General features: G+C 37.7%; 1 protein-coding gene across 2 annotated transcripts in view; it reads left to right on the top strand.

Moving 5' to 3' along the window:
• Bmpr2 (bone morphogenetic protein receptor type 2) overlaps nucleotides 1–23,066 on the top strand; it is a 114,996-nt gene that overhangs the window by 33,398 nt on the left and 58,532 nt on the right. For both annotated transcript variants that reach the window (XM_052192234.1, XM_052192232.1), the window contains exons 2-3: nucleotides 18,567–18,737; nucleotides 20,215–20,385. In XM_052192234.1, the coding sequence (XP_052048194.1) occupies nucleotides 18,567–18,737; nucleotides 20,215–20,385 (342 nt within the window). The remainder of the gene's footprint in view (nucleotides 1–18,566; nucleotides 18,738–20,214; nucleotides 20,386–23,066) is intronic.

The following is a 23,066-nucleotide window of genomic DNA, read 5'->3' as shown; positions in this document are numbered from 1 at the left end:
ATTTTTATCTGTTTTATCTTTATCTTGTTTTTATTATGTTATCATTTTAGGACACTAGACACAGAGTCTTTTCTGTTTGGACATGTCTGGAATGCCATAAGTTGATCCATCATTACTAGGGACTAAGCGAATGTTTGTCAAAAATATATTGAGTTTTCTTTCTAATTTCAAATTATTAGCTAAAAAGAAACCAGAGTTCTCTTCTTAAATGTTCATTAAAACAGTTATATGATCTCCAGAATAAGTAAGTCATTCAGCTCAACTGGGATATGGAGAGAATATAAAAGTTATATAAGCAGTAACAAATGAATATGGCTATGTTATAAATGAATAACAGCCGTGCTGTCAAAGTTGGGGAAGACAGGACTAGCTTGAGTGATTTCAGAAAACTAAGGTTAAAGGCAAGATGAAGTACACATAAACATTATGTGCTTGGTTAGTTTCTTCATCAGAGGAATGAGTTAGTCAGCAATTTTGAATTGTTCCTATGTACTTGCATTAACAAATAAATAAAAATAGTGTGTGGATAATGAGAGCAGGTTTCTTAACCTTCCTCACTGTGAGGGTCTAGAACTTATGGCACACATAGTACTGCTCAGATCTTGATTTCTTGTAATATTTTCCAAGTAAAACAAACAAAAACAAAAACAAAAACACCATGGTGAAATGGTTGATTACTAGGCTAGGGAAGAGAAAATCAAGATGTAGCTGGATCATTTAATGATATAGGAAAGTTACCAAGTACTCAAAAATGATATCGGTATATTTTTATTTATATCTAATATATTATCCACTAGTTGTAATTCAAAAAAACATTTCGTATATTGATCTAATTTAACTACTGACAATGATAAAGGTAAACTGACTATTTTTACATACAATAAATCAGTTTATCTTTATTTTTAAAAAAAATCTTTTTATCTAGGCCTTAAAGTTAGAATACACTTGGCACCTCTTAGGTTAGTGAACTCCTTGTTCCTGAGAACGTTTGAGTAGATCACATTAGGAATGTTGCATTAAGATGAATTCTTACTTTTTTGGAAATTTTATTTCTGGTTATTTTTTAATAGTATTTTATAATCTCTCCAGCCCTCTCCACCTTATTTATGGTCCCATTCTTGGAAAACAGTTTTACATTTTGTAAACATTCTTTGTTTGTACTGAAAATAACTTCAGTACAAACTGGTTAACAGCAGGACTTTATAATGTATTTATCTTGAAATTGGAATAGGGTTAAATTTACACTTTTCCCTCCTTATTTCTGTAATTTTTTCCATATTATTCAAATAGAATGTCAATTAGTATCTGTTTTGGAGCTCTTTTTTGTCAAAAACCTTAAATTTTCTGGAATTTGAGCTTGATTGTTCATATCTGTAATTTTCAGTTGTTGTAAGTAAAATATAACTAGATTCTATTTAAAAAAAAATTCATTCACATATATACACACCCCTTCTTTTTCTCTTCTTGTCTGGCTTCAGAACTCTTGAACATCCTCAGCCTCCAGCGTACTGGAATTACAGGTGTACACCACTACAACCAGCTATATTCCCTTTCCGTACCATCTCTATTGAGGTATAATATACATAAGTATGAAATTTATTTAGCCTAAAGAATTCAATATGGGACTGGAGAGATGGTTCAGTGGTTAAGAGCGTTAGCTGCCCATTGGAAGACCTGGTTCAGTCCAGTACCTATGTGACAGCTCACAACCATGTGTTACTCCAGTTATATGGGAACTGATGTCCTCTTCTGGCCTCTGTGGGCACCAGTTACACAAGTGGTTCACAGACATACATGCAGGCAAAACACTCATACACATAAAATAAAACAAATTTTTCAAAAGAATTAAGCATTTTTAGTATATTCACAGTTACACTACTATTACTACAAGTAACTTTAAAATATTTTTACATCACAAAAAGTCTTGGACCCATTATTAAAAGTTTATTCATTCCTTAACTCCTGATAATCACTAACTAGTTTTATCTTTATGAATTTCTCATTCTGCACATTTCATAGAAATTTACTCAAGTAATATTTGTTTTTTGTGAGTGGCTTATTTCACTGGACATACATTCATGATTATTTTTGGTTTTTTTGTTTGTTTGTTTGTTTTTTGTTTTGTTTTTTTTTGATTTGGTTTTTTCGAGACAGGGTTTCTTGAAAAACAGCCCTGGCTGTCCTGGGACTCACCCTGTAGACCAGGTTGGCCTCGAACTTAGAAATCTGCCTGCCTCTGCTTCTCAAAGTGCTGGGATTACAGGCGTGCGCCGCTGCCACCACCACCTGGCTATGATTTTTTCATTTTGTAGTATTAAGTGTGCATGTGTGTGTGTGTGTCTGCATGTATGTGTAGTGTGCATGTATGGAGGTCAGAGGTTAACACTGAGTGTTTTTCTCTCATTCTCCACCTTATTAATTAATTATTTATTTATTTATATTATTTTTAATTTTTGATTAAATTTTTTATTATATATTTTTATTTTCTATATTCTTTGTTTACATTCCAAATGATTTCCCCTTTCCCAGTTTCCCCCTCCCCATATGTCCCATAAACCTTCTCTCCACCCATTCTCCAATCACCTCTCTCTTTTTTCTCTGTCCTGATACTCCCCTCCAATGCTAGATCAAGCCTTTCCAGGATCAGGACCCTCTCCTTACTTCTTCATGGGAGTCATTTGTTATGTTAATTGTGCCTTGGGTATTCAGAGCTTCTGGGCTAATTAATATCCACTTATCAGAGATTGCATTCCATGTGTATTCTTTTGTGATTGGGTTACCTCACTTAGGATGATATTTTCCAGATCAAACCATTTGCCTAAAAATTTCATGAATTCATTGTTTTTAATTGCGGAGTAGTATTCCATTGTGTAAATATACCATATTTTCTGTATCCATTCCTCCATTGAGGGACATCTGGGTTCTTTCCAGCTTGTGGCTATTATAAATAAGGCTGCTATGAACATAATGGAACATGTGTCTTTATTGCATGCCGGGGAATCCTTTGGTTATATGCTCAGGAGAGGTATAGCAGGGTCCTCCAGAAGTGTTGTGTCCAGTTTTCTGAGGAACTGCCAGACTGATTTCAGAGTGGTTGTACCATCTTACAACCCCACCAGCAGTGGAGGAGTGTTCCTTTCTCCACACCCTCGCCAACATCTGCTGTCTCCTGAGTTTTTAACCTTAGCCATTCTGACTGGTGTGAGGTGAAATCTCAGGGTTGTTTTGATTTGCATTTCCCTAATGACTAATGATGTTGAGCATTTCTTAAGGTGCTTCTTGGCCATCCGAATTTCTTCAGGTGAAAATTCTTTGTTTAGATCTGTACCCCATTTTTTAATAAGGTTATTAAGTAAACCTTATTAACCTGGGGTCTAACTTCTTGAGTTCTTTGTATATATTGGTTATTAGCCCTCTATCAGATGTAGGGTTGGTGGAAATCTTTTCCCAATTTGTTGGTTGCAGTTTTGTTCTTTTGACAGTGTCCTTTGCCTTACAGAAACTTTGTAATTTTATGAGGTCCCATTTGTCAATTCTTGATCTTAGAGCATAAGTATTGGTGTTCTGTTGAGGAACTTTTCCCCTGTGCCCATGTCCTCAAAGGTTTTCCCCAGTTTCTTTTCTGTTAGTTTCAGTGTGTCTGGTTTTACGTGGAGGTCATTGATCCACTTGGAGTTGAGCTTAGTACAAGGAGATAAAAATGGATCAATTCACATTCTTCTGCATGCTGACCTCCAGTTGAACCAGCACCATTTGTTAAAAAGGCTATCTTTTTTCCACTGGATGTTTTCAGCTCCTTTGTGGAAGATCAAGTGGCCAAAACTTGAAGCAATCCCACTAAAATCAGGGACTAGACAAGGCTGACCCCTCTCTCCACATCTTTTCAATATAGTACTTGAGGTACTAGCTAGGGAAACTAGACAACATAAGAAGGTCAAAGGGATACAAATTGGAAAGGAAGAAGTCAAACTATCACTATTTGTAGATTACATGATAGTCTACTTAAGTGACCCGAAAACCTCCACCAGAGAACTCCTACAGCTGATAAACAACTTGAGCAAAGTGGCTCGTTATAAAATCAACTCAAGCAAATCAGTTGCCTTCCTATACTCAAAGGATAATCAGGCTGAGAAAGAAGTTAGGAAAATGACACCCTTCACAATAGCCACAAACAATATAAATTATCTTGGTGTGACTCTAACCAAATAAGTGAAAGATCTATACAAGAACTTAAGGTCTCTGAAGAAGGAAATCGAAGAAGACCTCAGAAAATGGAAAAATCGTCCATGCTTGTGGATTGGCAGGATTAATATAGTTAAAATGGCCATCTTGCCAAAAGCAATCTACAGATTCAACGCAATCCCTATCAAAAATCCCAACTCAGTTCTTCACAGAATTAGAAAAAGCAATTCACAAATTCATCTGGAATAACAAAAAACCCAGGATAGCTAAAACTATTCTCAACAATAAAAGAACTTCTGGGGGAATCAGTATCCCAGACCTCAAGCAATACTACAGAGCAATAGTGTTAAAAACTGCATGGTATTGGCACAGTGACAGGCAAGTGGACCAATGGAATAGAATTGAAGACCCAGAAATGAATCCACACACCTATGGTCACTTGATCTTCGACAAAGGAGCTGAAAACATCCAATGGAAAAAAGATAGCCTTTTCAACAAATGGTGCTGGTTCAACTGGAGGTCAGCATGCAGAAGAATGCGAATTGATCCATTCTTATCTCCTTATTAAGTTTTAAAATAAAGATTTATTTATTTGATGTATGAGTACACTGTTACTGTCTTCAGACACACCAGAAAAGGATATTGGATCCCATTACAGATGGTTGTGAGCCACCATGTGGTTGCTGGGAATTGAACTCATGACCTTTGGAAAGCTGCCAGTGCTCTTGACCACTGAGCCATCTCTCCAGCCCTCTCCACCTTATTTTTGAGACAGCTCACTAATTGACTAGACTGGCTGGCCAAGGTTCTGCTCTCTCCATCTCTTACCCATGAAGTTCAGGTGCAGGTTACCACACCCAGCTTTTCACATGGGTGCTAGAGATCTGAGCCAAGTCCTTATGCTTCTCAGCAAGCACCTCCTTGTTGAGCCTTATCCTTGACCCCATTTCATTTTTTAATTCATTTTAAATATCATTACTTGATAGATACTTGGTTCTTTCCACCTTTCAACATTATGAATAATATTGTTATTAATGGCTACGTGCAAATTTTTATTGGGTATATTCCTAGAAGTAAAATTGCTGGCCTATATGTTTTAAGTGTTAGCTCCTTTTATATGATGGATACCAGTTCCCCGTTAGGACCCCCTGCGTTCTGTCAACCACCTTTATTTTCTGGGTGGTATACTTTGAAGCATGGGACTTACAGATTTTGATAAAGCAGTTTTTCTTTTTTTGTATTTTTGAGGCTCTGTGTAGCCCTGGCTGTCCTAGAACTTGCTCTGTAGACCAGACTGACCTCAAACTCAAAGAGATCCTCCTGCCTCTCTGCCTCTCATGTGCTGGGATTAAAGACATGTACCACCACTTCCCAGCAAAGCACAGTTTTTCTACTCTGCTTTCCGTTTTATGCCTTTCCTGCAGTGGTTAGAATATTGTTTCATAATCCATGCTCGCAAAGATGTGCTGGGCCTATGCTTTTTTCCCTGAGGATTGTATAGAATTTTACATTCTTTGAGTTGTTTTAGTTAATTTTTGTTAATAACTTGAAACTAGGAGGTATCAACTTGATTGTTTTGCATGTGGTTATCCAGTTGCAACACCATTTGTTAGAAAGGTTAGGGTCTTTTTCCTTATTAAATTGTCTTGGTATTGTCTTAAACATAAGTTTGTTAAATTGGAGATGGTGCTACATGCCTCTTACTTAGCACTTAGGAGGACAAGGAATGAGTATCATAAACTCAAGGCCAGCCTGGGATACACAGTGAGACCTTGTCTCTAAATTAGAAAACCTGTTAATTTACCACGTACATCTGAATGGCCAATTTCAGTTCTACAGATGTATTTTTCTTCATGACAATACCACACTGTTCTCATTTGATGATTTATAGTAGGATTTGAAAGCAGGATAGAGAAATCATCATTTTTTAAAATCTTTTGGTCAGATTATTTTAGCTGTTCAAGGTGCTTTGAATATCAATATAAAATTTAAAAGCCAGTTACTAGTTGTTACAAAAAAGGCAACTACTGTTTGACAGGATTTGCATTGAATAAGCAGATAAGTTTGGGAATTTTGCCACCCACAGCACTGTCCTGACATTCTGTACAAGTAAAATGTCTGCTGAGAGCTTTAATTTTTTTTCAATAATGTTCTTAGTTTTCAGTGTATGAATCTTGCACTCATTTCTTTTGGAATATGCACTGCTTGTGGGTAGAGATACAGTTGATTTTTATTTAGTGATCTTATATCCTGGAACATTGCTGAATTCACTTATTAGCTCTAATTTATTTTTAAAAGAGTCCTTAGGAATTGTTATGTGCAAGATCATGTTACCTGCAATTAAATGTCTTGCTTATTTCTTTTCAGACTTGGTCTCTTATGCCTTTGTTTTTAGTTTTCGTAGACTTTTCTCACATAGTGTTCAGTAGAATTTAGGGAGCTAATGTCTTTTCTTGTTCCTGTTTTCCCACCTATGAATTTGGTATTAGTTGTGGGTTTTTCATTGTTGCATTCTCTCAGATTCAGAAGTTACTTTCTGATCCATAGTTGATGAACATTTTTTTTTTTTTTTTTTTTTTGGTTTTTTGAATTTGGTTTTTCGAGACAGGGTTTCTCTGTATAGCCCTGGCTGTCCTGGAACTCACTCTGTAGACCAGGCTGGCCTCGAACTCAGAAATCCACCTGCCTCAGCCTCTCCCTCTCAGAGTGCTGGGATTACAGGTGTGTGCCACCACTGCCTGGCCCTTTTTTTTTTTTTTTTTTTTTTTGATTGATGAACATTTTAATCATTAGATTGTTGGAGGATCTTTTTTTTTTTTTTTTTTTTTTTTTTTGGTTTTTGGTTTTTGGTTTCTTGGATTTGGTTTTTCGAGACAGGTTTTCTCTGTATAGCCCTGGCTGTCCTGGAACTCACTCGGTAGACCAGGGTGGCCTCGAACTCAGAAATCCGCCTGCCTCTGCCTCCCAGAGTGCTGGGATTACAGGCATGCGCCACCACTGCCTGGCTTGGATGATCTTTTAAAAATATTTATTTATTTAATGTGTATATGTGTATCTGAGTATATGAATGTGCCCCACATATATTCATAAGCCTGTGGAAGTCATTGGATCCCCTGGAACTGAAATTACAAGTGGTTGTGAGCCACTGTGTGTATGCTGGGAATTGAACCCAAGTGTTCTGCAAGGACCTCAGGTCCTCTTCACCCCAAATGGTCATATATTCTTGACATCAAATCAACATTGAGTAGTATTTATATTATTCCACATAGAAAAATAGTAATGCTAATCTTTTAGTATCTTCTCTTTTCTCTTCTGAACCAAACATGACTTATTCCCAACAAATATATTTTTTGTAATTCAAAGCAGTATTTGAAGATATTTAAAATGTTTTATTTTGTATTTCCCAAGGAATATTATTATATAGACAGAGCATATTTCTATTATATTCTAAAACTTCCTCCTCTTTCAGGAGTAGCTTATAAGAATGGCCATTCCTGAGCTGAGGAAATGGATGGATCATTTGTGTAAACTTCCTGTGTAGGCATGAGGACCTGAGTTCAAATTACCAGTGATCATGTAAAAGATTTGGTCAGCCTAACACTGGGGGAAGGCAGAGACAGGTGCATCCCCAGAGCGTGCCAGCTAGATAGATTGTGTCAGTAATGGAAGTTACGTAACATATACACACCTTTCAACATAGAGTGATCATTCATTGCAGTGTGGTAGAAACACTGAGCCATTCAAAGCCTTCATATAAACATATTTATTTATACATTATTGTCTATTTATATCACTAGGGTACAAGCACTTTGAGAGAATAACACTGCCTTATCCACACTACAGTCCAGGTTTAGAATACTGCTGTCACATAATAGGCACTTAATAAACATTTGACTCTTTAATGGATGATATTGCCAGTCCCAGGATAGAAAGCCTCTTAAAGGCATGGGATGGTCTTATCTGCCTTTCTTTTCTTTCTGTTCTTGCTCTGGATTAGAAAGAACAATGATTTTTTGTTGTTGTTGTTTGTTTGTTTGGTTTAAGAGAGCTGAAATTAACTGACTTTTAGTCAAACTGATTTGTGATTTGTGCATGTGTGTTAGTTAACTTTCAGTTGCTTTAGGAATTTGTACAGAGAAAGTTAATAACAGACCTAAGGCTGCTGTTCTTAGAGAGCCCTGCATTTCTAGTTGGCCATTGGCTAACTTATGGAATTTGTGTTTGGGATGTTTAGGAGTGCTCCCACTGAGGGCAGCGCTGCAGGTTTCCAGGAAGAGACATGAGCCTGCAAGGAGAGGAGGAGGAAAGGTTCAGATTGACTTCATCAACCTTTCAGATTCTGGGAGTCTAATGCCAGGTGGCTCATTGTCAGAATATTTAAAACACAGTTCAATTTGGGAAAAAGTTTCCAAGCAATAATCATTTCCATTCCAGGTTTCCAGGCAACAATCATTTTAGTTCCAGGTGCACAATAAAGCTTAAGGTGTGATTACATAGAAACTTGTTTACAAAGTACAGGACCATGGCTCAGGGTCAAGAGCATTTGTACTCTTGCAGAGACCACGGGTTCAGTTCCTGGTAATTACATGGTGGCTCACAGCCACTTGTAACTCCAGTTCCAAGGGATTTGGGGCTCTCTTCTGGCCATCAAGGGTACCAGGCATGTAGGAAAAAAATGCATAAGAAATAAAAATAAATTTTTTAAAGAAATATTTGTGAGGTTGAGAAGATGACTCAGTTTGCCAATGGTTGCTATGTAAGTGTGAGAAGTCGAGTTTGGATCCCTAGTACTCATATTAATAAAAAAGATGGAATAGCAATTCTGTGCTGGAGAGGCAGACGGGGGGCTTCCTGAATGCTGGCTAGCTAGCCTCATCTACTTGGTGAGATTGTCCAAAAAATAAAGTGGACAGTGATTGAAGATGACATCAATCATCAACCTCTGGAGTTCCGCTCTCTCTCTCTCTCTCTCTCTCTCTCTCTCTCACACACACACACACACACACACTCACACTCACACACACACTGGAAAATACACTCTTTCCTTCATGTTTTTATAACAGGGCTATTACTGGAGTGCTACTCTGTACTTAGGCATGTGTTCTGGGAAAAGGATATCGTTTCAGTTATTCAGTTATTTGCCCTATGCCTGCAAGGTTTTTGTGCTGTTTATTTTAGATAGTTCATTTTGACACTTAGATAAACAGAAGCCAAGCACATAAGCATACCCAGAATTAGTCCCTGAACTATGTTCCAGGGCAGAGATAAGATGCTTAGACTTCTTCAGTACAGATAAATATATTACAACTACTGGAGGATAAGTGTTGTGAGACTTTCGGATTGTTTAGACATAGAATGGCAGTGAAGATTGAAAAGAAAAAGATAACCCGGGTGTTGTGGCTTATGCCTGCACTCCCCACATTCAGGCTTAGATCTGGAACTGTGATGCCAGGATCAGCCTGGGCTACACAGTATGTTCCAGGCTAGCCTGGGCTTCAAAGGGTTGCTGTCTTTCAGGGAAATTCACTTGACTCACAGTGAATTTAGCAGACGTTCAGAGTAGTAGTCACTTCTTTATGTCTATATTTCATTTTACTAAGACAGCTTCATTTTATTTTGCATTCTTTAAACCAGAGTTCTTCTGCATTTTGTTCCCCAGTGTACTGGTTGGTTTTGTGTGTCAACTTGACACAGGCTGGACTTTTCACAGAGAAAGGAGTTTCAGTTGGGGAAGTGCCTCCATGAGATCCAGCTGTAGGGCATTTTCTCAATTAGTGATCAAGGTGGGAGGGCCCTTTGTGGGTGAGGCTGTCCCTGGGCTGGTATTCTTGGGTTCTATAAGAGAGCAGCAGGCTGAGCAAGCCAGGGGAATTAAGCCAATAAGAAACATCTCTCCATGGTCTCTGCATCAGCTCCTGCTTCCTGACCTGCTTGATGTCCTGTCCTGACTTCCTTTAGTGATGAACTGCAACGTGGAAGTGTAAGCTGAATAAACCTTTTCTCCCCAACTTGCTTCTTGGTCATGATGTTTGTGCAGGAATAGAAACCCTGACTAAGACACCCAGTTTTCATCTGCTGATGAGTAAACTGTTAGTTATTACTGTAATGTTTTTGCCTCCTAAATCTTCTCAGTATATAAGTTGGCTATTTCTGAATTCTAAAAATGTTTTGTAGAATTAATTTGAAAAATGTTTCTCAATAATTATGTATAAGTTCTAGAATTTTAGATTTATGGATGCCAGACTTTGGAGACAGAAAACGTCTAGGATCTTCTGAAAAGGTTAGACCAAATAAGATGTCCTGTGGGCAAACCCAAGATTGTTTATTTGTCTTTGTTGAAAGCCTCCTTTTTTCCTCCTTGTTTCAAGTCTTCCTCATTGATTATGTAAACGCTACTCTGACTTTCCTGCGTGGCTAGTGTTGTGGCTGCATGCCTGTTGATTAAGCATCCTCCCAGTTACCACCAGGCAGCTCATGCCTACATTTCTGCTTTTGTATCTGTTAAGTAAACCAATAAAAACTATATCATGAAAGATACAGCAGCATATAGAATCTTTGCTTATTAACTCCATGTTTGGATGTGTTGCCAGTCTGGTCTTGAATTCTTGGGCTCAAGTCATCTGTTCTCAGCTTTCTGAGTAGCTGGAGCTACAGACACCATCTGTCTGCTGTGCCTAGTATTTCTAAAAGTTGGCTTTGTATTTGAGAATTAATTGAAATTAAACAAAGCTAAGAAAAAAATCTAGTGTTTAAATTTTTTGGCACTAGAATGTTCATGCTATTAGGAAAATAATTTAGGCCACAGGATGGTGACTCACACACCTTTAATCCCAGTGCTTAGGAGGCTGAGGTAGGAAGATCTCTATAAATTCAAGGCCAGCCTGGTCTATAGAGCAAGTTCTAGGACAGCCAAGACTACACAGGGAAACCCTGTTTTGAAAAACCAAAAAATAATGAAAACAATTTTTTTTTTTTATCAAGCCATAGTGATGCATGCCTTTAATCCTAGCACTTGAGAGACCAGCAGGTAGATGTCTGTGAGTTTGAGGCCAGCTTAGTATATGTGCTGATTTTAGAAAGCATACAGCTAAAGAATGAGTGCCATCTCCAGAGAAGAGAAACAGGAATGAAAACAGTATATGAATTATAGTGTTATTTTCTTTCTCAGAAAAAAAGACCATGCTTTTACAAAAGACCATAAATTTTACAATTAATTTAAAAAATAGCATCCAAAGTGAGGAGTTAAATTATGGCATTTTATACATATATTTTACTTTCAAATTCTTTTTTTTTTTATTGAAAAGATACCATTGAGTATCAAAAAGTACAATAAAAGGGGTTGGAGAGATGGCTTAGCAGGTAAGAGCACTGACTACTCTTCCAGAGGTCCTGAGTTCAAATCCCAGCCACTGCATGATGGCTTACAACCATCTGTAATGGGATCTGACGACCTCTTCTGGTGTGTCTGACAACAACTACAACATACTCCTATTCATAAATAAATAAATCTTTTTAAGAATACAATTAGAGCCGGGTGGTGGTGGCGCACGCTTGTAATCCCAGCACTCTGGGAGGCAGAGGCAGGCAGATTTCTGAGTTCAAGGCCAGCCTGGTCTACTGAGTGAGTTCCAGGACAGCCAGGGCTATACAGAGAAACCCTGTTTGGGGGGGGGGGGGAACCAAATCCAAAAAACCAAAAACAATTAGAAAGCCAGGTGGTGGTGGCGCACGCCTTTTATCCCAGCACTTGGGAGGCAGAGGCAGGCAGATTTCTGAGTTCGAGGCCAGCCTGGTCTACAGAGTGAGTTCCAGAACAGCCAGGGCTATACAGAGAAACCCTGTCTCGAAAAAGCAAAGCAAAACAAAACAAAACAAAAGAATACAATTAAAAGAGAAGATTACTTGAATACATGACATGTTTGTTCATTTTTTTTAAAAAAGCTGAAGAGAAATATGTATGCATTTATAGTTAGTTCATTCTTCCCAGTTTGGAAAAAGGAACAGAAATTAATCTTTACATTTGAAAATCAAGTGACCATAATCAATCAGTCAGTCAGTCTGTCTGTCTGCCTTATCCATCCATCCATCCATCCCCCTCTTTCCCTCTCTCCTCCCTACCTCTGTTACACACAAACACAATGTAATTTCAGGATGGAGAACCAAGAAAATATGTAAGTTTTGAACAAGAAACAGAGAATTAGAATTAACTAGACTTTGCATTTGCAATCCTGAGTTTGAAACTAACTTGGGCTACATAGTAAAACCTTGTCTCAAAAAAAAAAAAAAAAAAAAAAACAACCAAACAAACAAAAAAAGGGCTGAATTTAGTTGTCTACCTAATGATAAAGAGCAGAAGACCCACACCCCTTTCCATCTGCTATAAATATTTCATTTTTCCTATATCCTTAAAAATAGTTTACTATTTATTTGTGTGTTGCATGCATGAGTAAGCATATGTGCATGTGTGTATGTGTTCACATGTATCATGGTGCATGTGTAGAGGACAGAGGACAATATACAGTTTCTCTTCTTCAACAGTGTGGATTCCAGAGATCAAACTCAGGTCATTAGGCTTGGTGACAAGAACCTTTACATACTGAGGAATCTCATTGCCCTTTTACTGTATCTGTCAAAGGTCAGAAGCCATAACATAAATGTCTTCTCTTCCTTAGTCATGTGTGGATGGGATGGGATTTGGGAAAGGATAGTTCTTCCACTGCAAAGCTATTTTGCATACTGTATTTATCATCCCTTATTTGGTGTAAGTAGGAGTTGAATTTTGTCAAGAGATTTTTAAGTTCCCCCCTTTTTTAAGTTAAAATCAAGAGTTTTTAAGTTTCCCCCTTTTTTTCTTTTTAAATTGGAAGGATTTTAAGTCTTATATTTAAAAATTATTGAAATTGTTTAAGCTTCCATAACTTGATAAGATAGATATTTGAAGGTTGATTCTAGCTTTGTGTGCTTGGGATAAAGCCACCAATTACATTTGAGATTCTCAACTATAGAATGGCCTTATAATTTTCTAGAATAAATAATTCTGTTTTCAAAAACTCCAGGGAGTTCTGTTTTTATGCATTGTGTCCCTTATAAACTTCTATAAGTGAATTCTTCCTCCTCTTCCTTCTCCTTCTTTGAGACAGGTGCTCACTATGTTGCTTTGGTTGGCCTAGAGCTTGCTCTGTAGCCCTGGCTGACCTTGATCAGAGAGGTCTGCCTGCCTCTGCCTCCCCAAAGCTGTAATTAAAGCCATGCGCCACAGAAATCTTTGTTATTTGCTGCAGTATATACCAGGTTCTGCCTTCTGTCTTGCTGAAAGAGCCCTGGGATTACAGGTGTGTACTACTTCCAGATTCACATGGTTTCTGGGTGAACAGACACCCATGCTTGCAGGACAAACACTTCTCTCATTGAGCCATCTCCCAGGTAGTTTTTCTTTTCTTTTTTAATAATAATAATAATAATAATGATGATGATGATGATAATAATACTTTATTATTATTATTATTATTATTATTATTATTGTGAGACAGGTCTCATACATCCCAAATTGTTTTGAATTCCCTCTGTAGACCAGTCTCCCCTAGAACACAGACATTCATCTGTCTCTTCCATCCAGGTATTGGGATTAAAGGTGTGTGCCACCAGCTCTTAATTCACTTAATTTGATTATATCCAGTTTCATCTATTTTCCTTTAAGTGACATAACTTTCTTCTTCTTAGCTGAAAATAAATCTCTATGTTGGTTCTATAACTTAGCTCTTGTAAGTGTGCTTCAAAAATACTGACCTGCAAATATCCCTGTGATATGTTGACTTGGGATCCTTGGTATAAATACTCAGTAGTGGAATAGCTGGGCTGTAACATGTACTACATCTGTTGTTGGATGTATGTATATTACAAACATCCATACTGATTTACATAGTTACTAGATGTCTTTATATTCTTAGAAGCTGTGTAAGGAAGGGTTCTCATCAGCTTTTGTTTTTGTTTTTGTTTGTTTTTTTCCAAGACAGGGTTTCTCTGTGTAGCCCTGGCTGTCCTGGAACTCACTTAGTCTGTAGACCAGGCTGGTCTCAAACTCAGAAATCCGCCTGCCTCTGCCTCCCAAGTGCTGGGATTAAAGGCGTACGCCACCACTGCCCCAGCTTTAGCTTTTGTTTTTTAAACTATACCTTTTTGGTGAGATGTAATCTAAATGTAGTTTTAATTTGCCTAATGTCTAATAGCTAGGAGGTTTAACATTTCTTCAACATTTCTTCATATAAGAACTGTAGAATAGTATTTGCAAAGGGTGTTTAGACCTTTTCATTTTCTGTTTGTATTCCAGTCCCTTCTCTTAGCTCATTACTCTAGCTGAGATATCAAGCAGTATTCTTATGGTCAAGTGAGCTAGGTGTGCTGGTACTTGCCTTTAATCCCAGCACTGGGAAGGCAGAAGCAGGTGGAGTTCAAGGTTATCTATCCCCAACCATAGAGAAGTTCCAGGCTACCCAGGGATACACAGTGAGATCCTATCTCAGAAAAGGAAAGGAAAAGAAAAAAGGAAAGGATAGGAACAAAGGAAAGGAGAGGAGAAAGGAAGAAAGAAAGAAAGAAGGAGAAGATGGTTACTTAGTCCTGCAAGATGGTCAGTGGGTGTAGGTACTTGTCTCCAAGTCTGATGATCTGAGTTTGATCTCAGGATACACATGATCTCATTGAATTTTCTGACCTCCAACACACACACACATATACACACACACACACTTCCTCTCTTCTCTTCTCTTCTCTTCTCTTCTCTTCTCTTCTCTTCTCTTCTCTTCTCTTCTCTTCTCTTCTCTTCTCTTCTCTCTCTCTCTCTCTCTCTCTCTCTCTCTCTCTCTCTCTCTCTCTCTCTCTCTCTCGTTTCAAAAAAGTGAAGAAAAAACTGAATGTCCATATCTTGTTTTGGTTTTAGTGGAAATGCTTTTGAGTTTTTACTAGTTAGCCTAATTAATGTTGGCTCTAGGTTTGCCATATATGTGTGTGTGGTTTTTTTTTTTTTTGGTTTTTAGAGACAGGGTTTCTCTGTGTAGCCCTGGCTGTCCTGGAACTCACTCTGTAGACCAGGCTGGCATCGAACTCAGAAATCTACCTGTCTCTGCCTCCCAGAGTGCTGGGATTACAGGTGTGCACCACCACCGCCCGGCTTCATATATATGTTTTATAAGTTATATTTTAAAGATGTATATATTTATTATATATAAGTATATAAATACACTGTAGCTGTCTTTAGACACACCAGAAGAAGGAGTCAGATCTCTTTATGGATGGTTGTGAGCCACCATGTGGTTGCTGGGATTTGAACTCAGAACCTTTGGAAGAGCAGTCAGTTGCCCTTAACCAGTGAGCCATCTCTCTAGTCCCATGAATTATATTTTTTGCATCTCTAGTCTTTTCCGGGTTTTTGTGAAGGGATGTTGGTATTGTCAAAACTCTTTTACATCAGTTGAGATAAAATTATTATTTTTCTGCTTGAGACCATTGATTGTTGCTTATATTGACTTACATATCTTAAACCATCCTTTCCTCTCTGCTACAAAGCCAACTTGATCATGGTGAGTGATCTTTTTTTTCCTGGTGTGCTTTTCAATTCTGTTTGTAGATATTTTATTGAAAATGTTTGATTTGTGCTTAGCAGGGAGATTGGTCAGTAATTTTCTTCCTTTTTGTTTTTGATTTTAAATAAAGAGTTTGGTAGTGTTGCTTCCATTTCTGTTCTGTGGAGTAGTTTGAGAAGCCTTAGAAGCCATTGCTATGGAATTACTAATTTTTGGAGGAGTTATGTTGCCTTGATTTTTCACGTTTCTTGTGTTTTTGCATTAGGACTTCAACATCTGGGGTTAAGTCATTGCTTGGAATGTTTGTTTGTTTTTACCTCCGTATTCTTTCAGTGGAAATGCTTGCAGTGTTCAAGGAGCGGGATCGTGTTTAGTTGAGGTGTCATTTTTCTGTGCTAGGCTGCTACTGACCTTCAGTCGCTGTACTCCCCTGAGAGAAGAATACTGTTCATGGAAACAACATTTATCCCACTTTCAAGTCTCATTGCATTCCTTCTCAGGTTCCTGGATGCCTTAGAACTCTTGTTTGAGCTGCAAATTGATTTTCCTTTTCTTGGCTTTTAGCAGTCTGATAACACGGACTTCCCTTCTTTAGTGTACTGATTTTTCATGAAAGATATGAAGGACTTCTGGGCCTGTACTGCTAATAAACCTAAAAATGATAAAAAAAAAAAAGATATGAAGGACCGATAGGGAGTCTGAATTCTCATTTTGTGAGCAATTGCTATAATTTTAAACAGAATCCTTATTCCTGATGTCCTTTCTTCTTAAAATGTGATGTTTATCTGAAGGGAACAGTTGTGCCACCATGCCAGTAGCACTGACTTCTAGCTTATATTTTCTAATTGCTAGTGAAATACATACGTGTGTGTGTGTGTGTGTGTGTGTGTGTGTGTTGCTCTTTAGTTAATATTAGTGAGTATTTCTTAGGATATTTTAAAGTAGTTTTAAAATATATGTATCAAGCCACATTTCTTTTTCATTGATTATTATCTGGTTTGGTTTGTCTGAATAAATTATATTACAAAATTTGATAACTGCAACTCTAAATACCTACTTGTAAACATTCTGTTTACTTGGCCTCATACTTTGAAAGTACTTTGCATAGCAATAAATGTGGCAGGTCTATTTATATATACTGGGTAGACAGAGTCATCAAACCTGTCATTCCTCTTCTAGGATTCTTTGTTACATCCAGAAACATTAATTTAATAAATAATATGCATTGCTAAAGTATTCCTGAATTATGCTATTCCAGTTCTATACACACTTCAGATAAAGAACTGATTCAGAAGGTCATAAGAAAGTATTGATTATGTTTAGTGATTATCTTTGCTACTCAAACATATTAGGAAAGTCTATTTTAAAAAACTGCATAAATATCAGATGTTGGTTTTTGATAATCCTTTATTTCTTTGGTATTTTCATAATGCTGGTTAGTGTTTGTTAATCAGTGTTAATCAATGTTCGTTAATAGTTACATGGCAAATACTAAAAATCAGCTAAATTCCATAATACGTATGAAGAAAGTCAGGTTGGCATTAAATTAAGGAACAATTAGGTTCCTTGAAAAGCTATTGAACATTTCATCTGGCTACTTTAAACAACATAAAATCTTTTTTTTTCCCTCAGAATTCTTGGGCTCTTAGGGTTTTTGTTTTTGTTTGTTCATTTTTTTAATGCAAGGTCTCTTTAGCTCTGGCTGGAACTCTGGAGCTAGCTTTGTAGACCAGGCTGGTTTGTAACCCAGATCTACTTGCCTCTGCCTCCCAAGTGTTGCAAGATATGCAACACAATGCCTGGCCTATGTGTTGGCTTTAAAGTCTAGTTTAGAACATAGTATTTCTCTCTTTTTCTTTTTTCCCCTTTCTTTTCTTTCTTTTCCTTTTTCTTTTGAGATAGGGTCTTACCTTGTACCTTGTAACTCTGCTGTTCTGGAAGTTACTATGTAGACCAGGCTGGCCTGGAACTTATAGACATCCACCAGCCTCTGTTCTGGAAGTCACTATGTAGACCAGGCTAGCCTGGAAGTTACAGACATCCACCAGCCTCTGCCTCCCTTCCCACCCCCCTGTGGGGATTAAAGCTATATACCACCATGCTCTGTTGAAGATAGTATTTTTTTTAAAACAGCAAAAATATTTAATGGTAGAAAGAGTGAAGGAATTATATGTGTAAAAGGAGTCTGTCATCAGGGAATATATTTTCTTTAAATTCTTTTTGTTTGTTTGTTTTTTTGAGACAGGGTTTCTTTGTGTAGCCCTGGCTGTTCTGGAACTCACTCTGTAGACTAGGCTGGCCTTGAACTCAGAAATCCGCCTGCCTGGGATTAAAGGCGTGTGCGCCCATCGCCCATCTTTTCTTTAATTTCTTATTGCTTGGATATAAAAATTAATGTCCAAAAGGGCATTGCTGGTGGGCGTGGATAAGAGATGGTTCAGTAGTTAAAAGCAAGGGTACTGCTCTTCCAGAGGACCTAAGTTCAGTTCACAGCAACCATGCCTGGCAGCTCAGTCACCTTAACTCCAGCTACAGGAACATTCAACACCTCTGAGCGCGCGTGCGGACACACACACACACACACACACACACACACAAAATAAAGATAAATCTTGAAACAGAAAATTATTGGGAAAACAAAATTAAAAATTTATTCGATAAGTAAATTTGAAGGATTTAGCAGAAAAATTTATAATCTTACTCAAATTAGACTATCGTATATTATTAAATGAAATCTTAAAGATTATTATAATCAATAGTATTAGCAAAGAAATTTATCATTGTATTCTTTGTTCTTTTGTTCAGCTTCCCAGAATCAAGAACGGCTGTGTGCATTTAAAGACCCATACCAGCAAGACCTTGGGGTAGGAGAGAGCCGGATCTCTCACGAGAACGGGACAATACTGTGCTCCAAGGGGAGCACCTGTTACGGTCTGTGGGAGAAATCAAAAGGGGACATCAATCTTGTGAAACAAGGCAAGTAATATTTTTCTTAAAGAATTATTTACCTTTTTTATGTGTATTGGTGTTTTTCCTGCATGTATCTATCTCTGTGTGAGAGAATCAGGTCTTGGGAGTTACAGACAGTTGTGAGCTGCCATTTGGGTACTGGGATTTTAGCTTGGACCCTGTGGAAGAACAGTGGGTGCTCTTAACAGCTGAGCCATCTTTCCAGTCCCCAAGTAATACTTTTTTTTCCTCCTTTAAATTGCTTAGTGTTTTTCCCCCCTTTGGGGCTGAGAATCAGACCCAGAATGTCATGTACACAGGCAAGCTCTCTGCCACAGGGCTCTATCTTCAGCGTTGTTTTCATACAATTGGAACTTATCTAGAAAAGACATGTAGGTAGATTAAAATCCTATCCAGAAAAGTAGTAAATAAGAAGATAAACACATAAATATATCTATATATTCACCCACAAGTTCCAAATTCATAAAATAAAGTGTACTTTTACTCTAATTTGTTTGTTTGCTTGCTTGCTTTGCTGAAATAGGGTTTCACTGTAGATCAGCTTGGCCTGGAACTCACAGAGATCTGCCTTTTTTTGCTTCCCAAGTGCTGACACTAAAGTTATGCCCCACCATGCCTGGCCTTTTAGTGTGTTTTAATAACATCTTTCTATTTGCAAGTTAATATTTGTGAATGAGTTTGGAAAAAAATATTCAGAAAAGCCAAGTTCAACTCAAGAACAACTCAGTTCTCTTAAAAATATATTATTTTTATATTGATTTGTTCTCTTTAGGCATATTTTCCATGTACTTTAATATTTATATGAGTACCAGTCTTCTTTTAAAATTAGGATAATGTTATATAATAATTTCACCCCCCCTTGTTATTATAAGTGCACTCTGGAGACATGTGTACCTCAGCGCCATAGTTCTGTGTGTGTGTTGTGTGCATCACGGTTCACTTACATGCTTTGAACACTATGCTGTTCTAAGGTTTTCACTGAAATGCATTGTCTGGGAGTGAAAAACTTCAAACATATATAAAAGGTGTGTCTGATTGCTTTTTCTTTTTCTTTTTTCCTTTTTTAAAGTAGATTCTTCAATGTAGAATTAATAGATCATAAAGGAAATTATGATTATTTTAAAGGCTCTTCATTAAAATTGCTATGTTTTTCCAAAATTACCATCATACAAACATTGATTATAGAATTGTATGAGAGTGACTGACACTGAGTCTTTGTTATGATTGCATTATTATTTTAAAGTTGACGACAATTTAAATCTAAAATAGTTGGACTTTGCTGTTTCTTCAATAATTCTTATAATTATGGTGCAGTTAATCATAATTGTTTTTGTTGGTTGCTTTTCCCTGTGACATGTCTGTGGTGTCCTTTACAATACTCATTTAGGTCTTTATGATTGTATTAGTTTTATATGACTGCAGTTACTTCATGTTTTGTTGTTTTACTTACTGTATTGTTTCCTAACTTAATATTGATCTGTAGGATGTTGGTCTCACATTGGCGATCCCCAAGAGTGTCACTATGAAGAATGTGTAGTCACTACCACCCCACCCTCAATTCAGAACGGAACGTACCGTTTTTGCTGCTGTAGTACAGATTTGTGTAATGTCAACTTTACTGAGAACTTTCCACCTCCTGATACAACACCACTCAGTAAGTATTTACAGTAATTTCTTTATAATTCTTAGTCCTAGAAGTTTTGAAAATATAAATAGATAAACATTCAAGGTTAGTAAAATTTTCTCTAACATCTCCAAAGTACAGCACCAGCACAGCATTGGTGTGTTTATTACCAACTAAGTCTGAATCAAGATACAGTGTTCCCTTTGTCTGGCATGATGGTGTGCACTTGTAATCTCAGAACACCAGAGGCTGAGGCAATAGGATTGTAAATTCAAGACAGCCTAAGCTACCTGGTGAGTTCTTGGCCAGTCTGGACTACATAAAAAGACCATATCTCAGCAAACAAACAAAAAAAAATCTAATATCCACTTAAGGAAGGGAATTTGGTAATATCAAATGAGTGTGATCAAATGGTAGAAGCAGATGAATGAGGCCAATGTGGTTTATATAGCAAGTTCTAGGCCAGCCAGGGCTACACAGTGAGACCCTGTCTGAAAAACAAAATAAAACAATAATAATGAGAGAGAGAGAGAGACAGACAGACAGACAGACAGAGAGACAGAGAGAGAGAGAATAAAAATATATTATTTTTATATTGATTTGGCCTCATTCTGGAGGCCAATGAAGGAGGGTCACTTGAGGTCATGTATTCAAGTCTAGTATGGGAAATAAGAGAAATCCTAACTCAAGAAATAGACAACAGCAGCATAACACATGCCTTTAATTTAGCTCTTGGAGGCAGAAGCAGGGCTGTTACACAGAAAAACCCTGTCTTGAAAAACCATAAACAAACAAATGAATAGTAATTATAAGTGGGGGAAATTGAAAAATACCTTGATCAAGCCATCAAAATTACCAGGTTAATGATTGTCAAATAAACATTGTGATACATAGAAATGGATGCAGGATCACTTTATTATAGTACTATTTAGTCAGGGTTTCTATTTCTGCACAAAACATCATCACCAAGAAGCAAGTTGGGGAGGAAAGGGTTTATTGAGCTTACACTTCCACACTGCTGTTCATCACTAAAAGAAGTCAGGACTGGAACTCAAGCAGGTCAGGAAGCAAGAGCTGATGCAGAGGCCATGGAGGGATGTTACTGGCTTGCTTCCCCTGCCTTGCTCAGCCTGCTCTCTATAGAACCCAAGACTACCAGCTCAGGGATGGCAGCACCCACAATGGGCCTTCTCACCCATGATCACTAATGGAGAAAATGCCTTACAGCTGTATCTCATGGAGGCCTTTCCTCAAGGGAGGCTCCTTTCTCTGTGATAACTCCAGTTTGTTATGAAGTTGACACACAGAACCAGCCAGTACAAGTACTATAGTTCAGCCAAGAATTCTTAACTGAATCCAGTCATGATAAAACATCAGAGCACTCTTGTTACAAAAGGGTTGAGGGTATTTGTTTTTAATTTTTAGATTTGTTTATTTTACTTTTTGTATGAGTGTTTTGCATGTGTGTATGCATGGGCACCACATACATGCCTGGAGTCTGAAGAAATCAGAAGAACTGGAGTTATGGATGGTTGCAAGCCACCATGTAGGTGCTAAGAAACCAGACCATCTTCAAGAGCAGCAAGTGCTCTTAACAACTGAGCCAACTTTCTAGACGTGGGAGGGGTGTATTTATAAAAGTTAGTGTCCTGCAAGACAGAGAAACTGGAAAAGATCTCATTTAAAGAAGGGATAAGGGTTACGAGTTTGTTATGTAAACATGAAGGCCTGAGTTTGGATCCCCAGCATCAACATAAAAGCTTTCCCAAAGAAAGGGGGAAGGATGTGCAGCCAGGACTACCCCAGGGCTCACCAGATCAGTGACTGTCTCAGAAAGAAAGCAGCAAGTGAAAGTGAAAAAGGAAGACAGCTGCCGTCTCGCTCTAGCTTCCACACTCACACGCACACGCACACACATCTACACGCATACTACCCCAACACAGACAACCAAAAAATGTAAATGTTTTGTTATTTTTATATTACATATACATGTGTGTTCTAAGAATGTGCATGCAAGTGTAGATGTCAGGGGAAGCCAGAAGAAGGAATTGGCGGAGTTACAGGTAAGCTATTTCTTGTGGGTGTCAAGATCCAAACTTGGTTCTCTTCAACAGCATTAGGTGCTCTTACAGACAACCATCTCTTCAGCCCCATAAAGCATTTAAGTGCTAAGAGAACTTTTCAACAAAGCAGTATTTGAACTATAACGAATAGACTGCCCTATAATAAATAGCAAAAATGTTCCATCCCCAGGTCCCATTAAAAAAGCTGGGCAAATTGGCCTGGGCTTGAGTGCCAGCTCTGGGGAGACAGACAGGAAGGGATTGAGGTTCACTGTCTAGCCAGCCTAGCTGAATAAGAAAGCCTCAGGTCCTCTTGCAAGACCTCGTCTCAGAAAAGAAGGTAGACAGTGCCTGGGGAAGAAGGACACTAAGCTGTTATTGGGCCTCCATACACACAAGTGCACCACAGCTGTATGTACACAGGCACCTCTGTGTGTGTGCATGTGCACACACACGCTTAACTATGCAGTATACCAAAGGCTAACATGGGTCAAGTAAATAAATGGATGTTTAATATTGTCTCAATAGTAAACCTTGTTGCTAACAATATTGTGGTTTAATAGTAGCCTGGGTATCTAAAAATAAGACAATATATATTTTATATCTATTGCATATAAAATATTATGTAACTGCTGAAGCATACAGCTG

Source organism: Apodemus sylvaticus, chromosome 9 (assembly GCF_947179515.1).
Source record: "Apodemus sylvaticus chromosome 9, mApoSyl1.1, whole genome shotgun sequence".
Taxonomy (NCBI): Eukaryota; Metazoa; Chordata; class Mammalia; order Rodentia; family Muridae; genus Apodemus; species Apodemus sylvaticus.
Note: the sequence above shows the minus strand (reverse complement) of the source record. Positions and strands in the feature narration are given on the sequence as shown.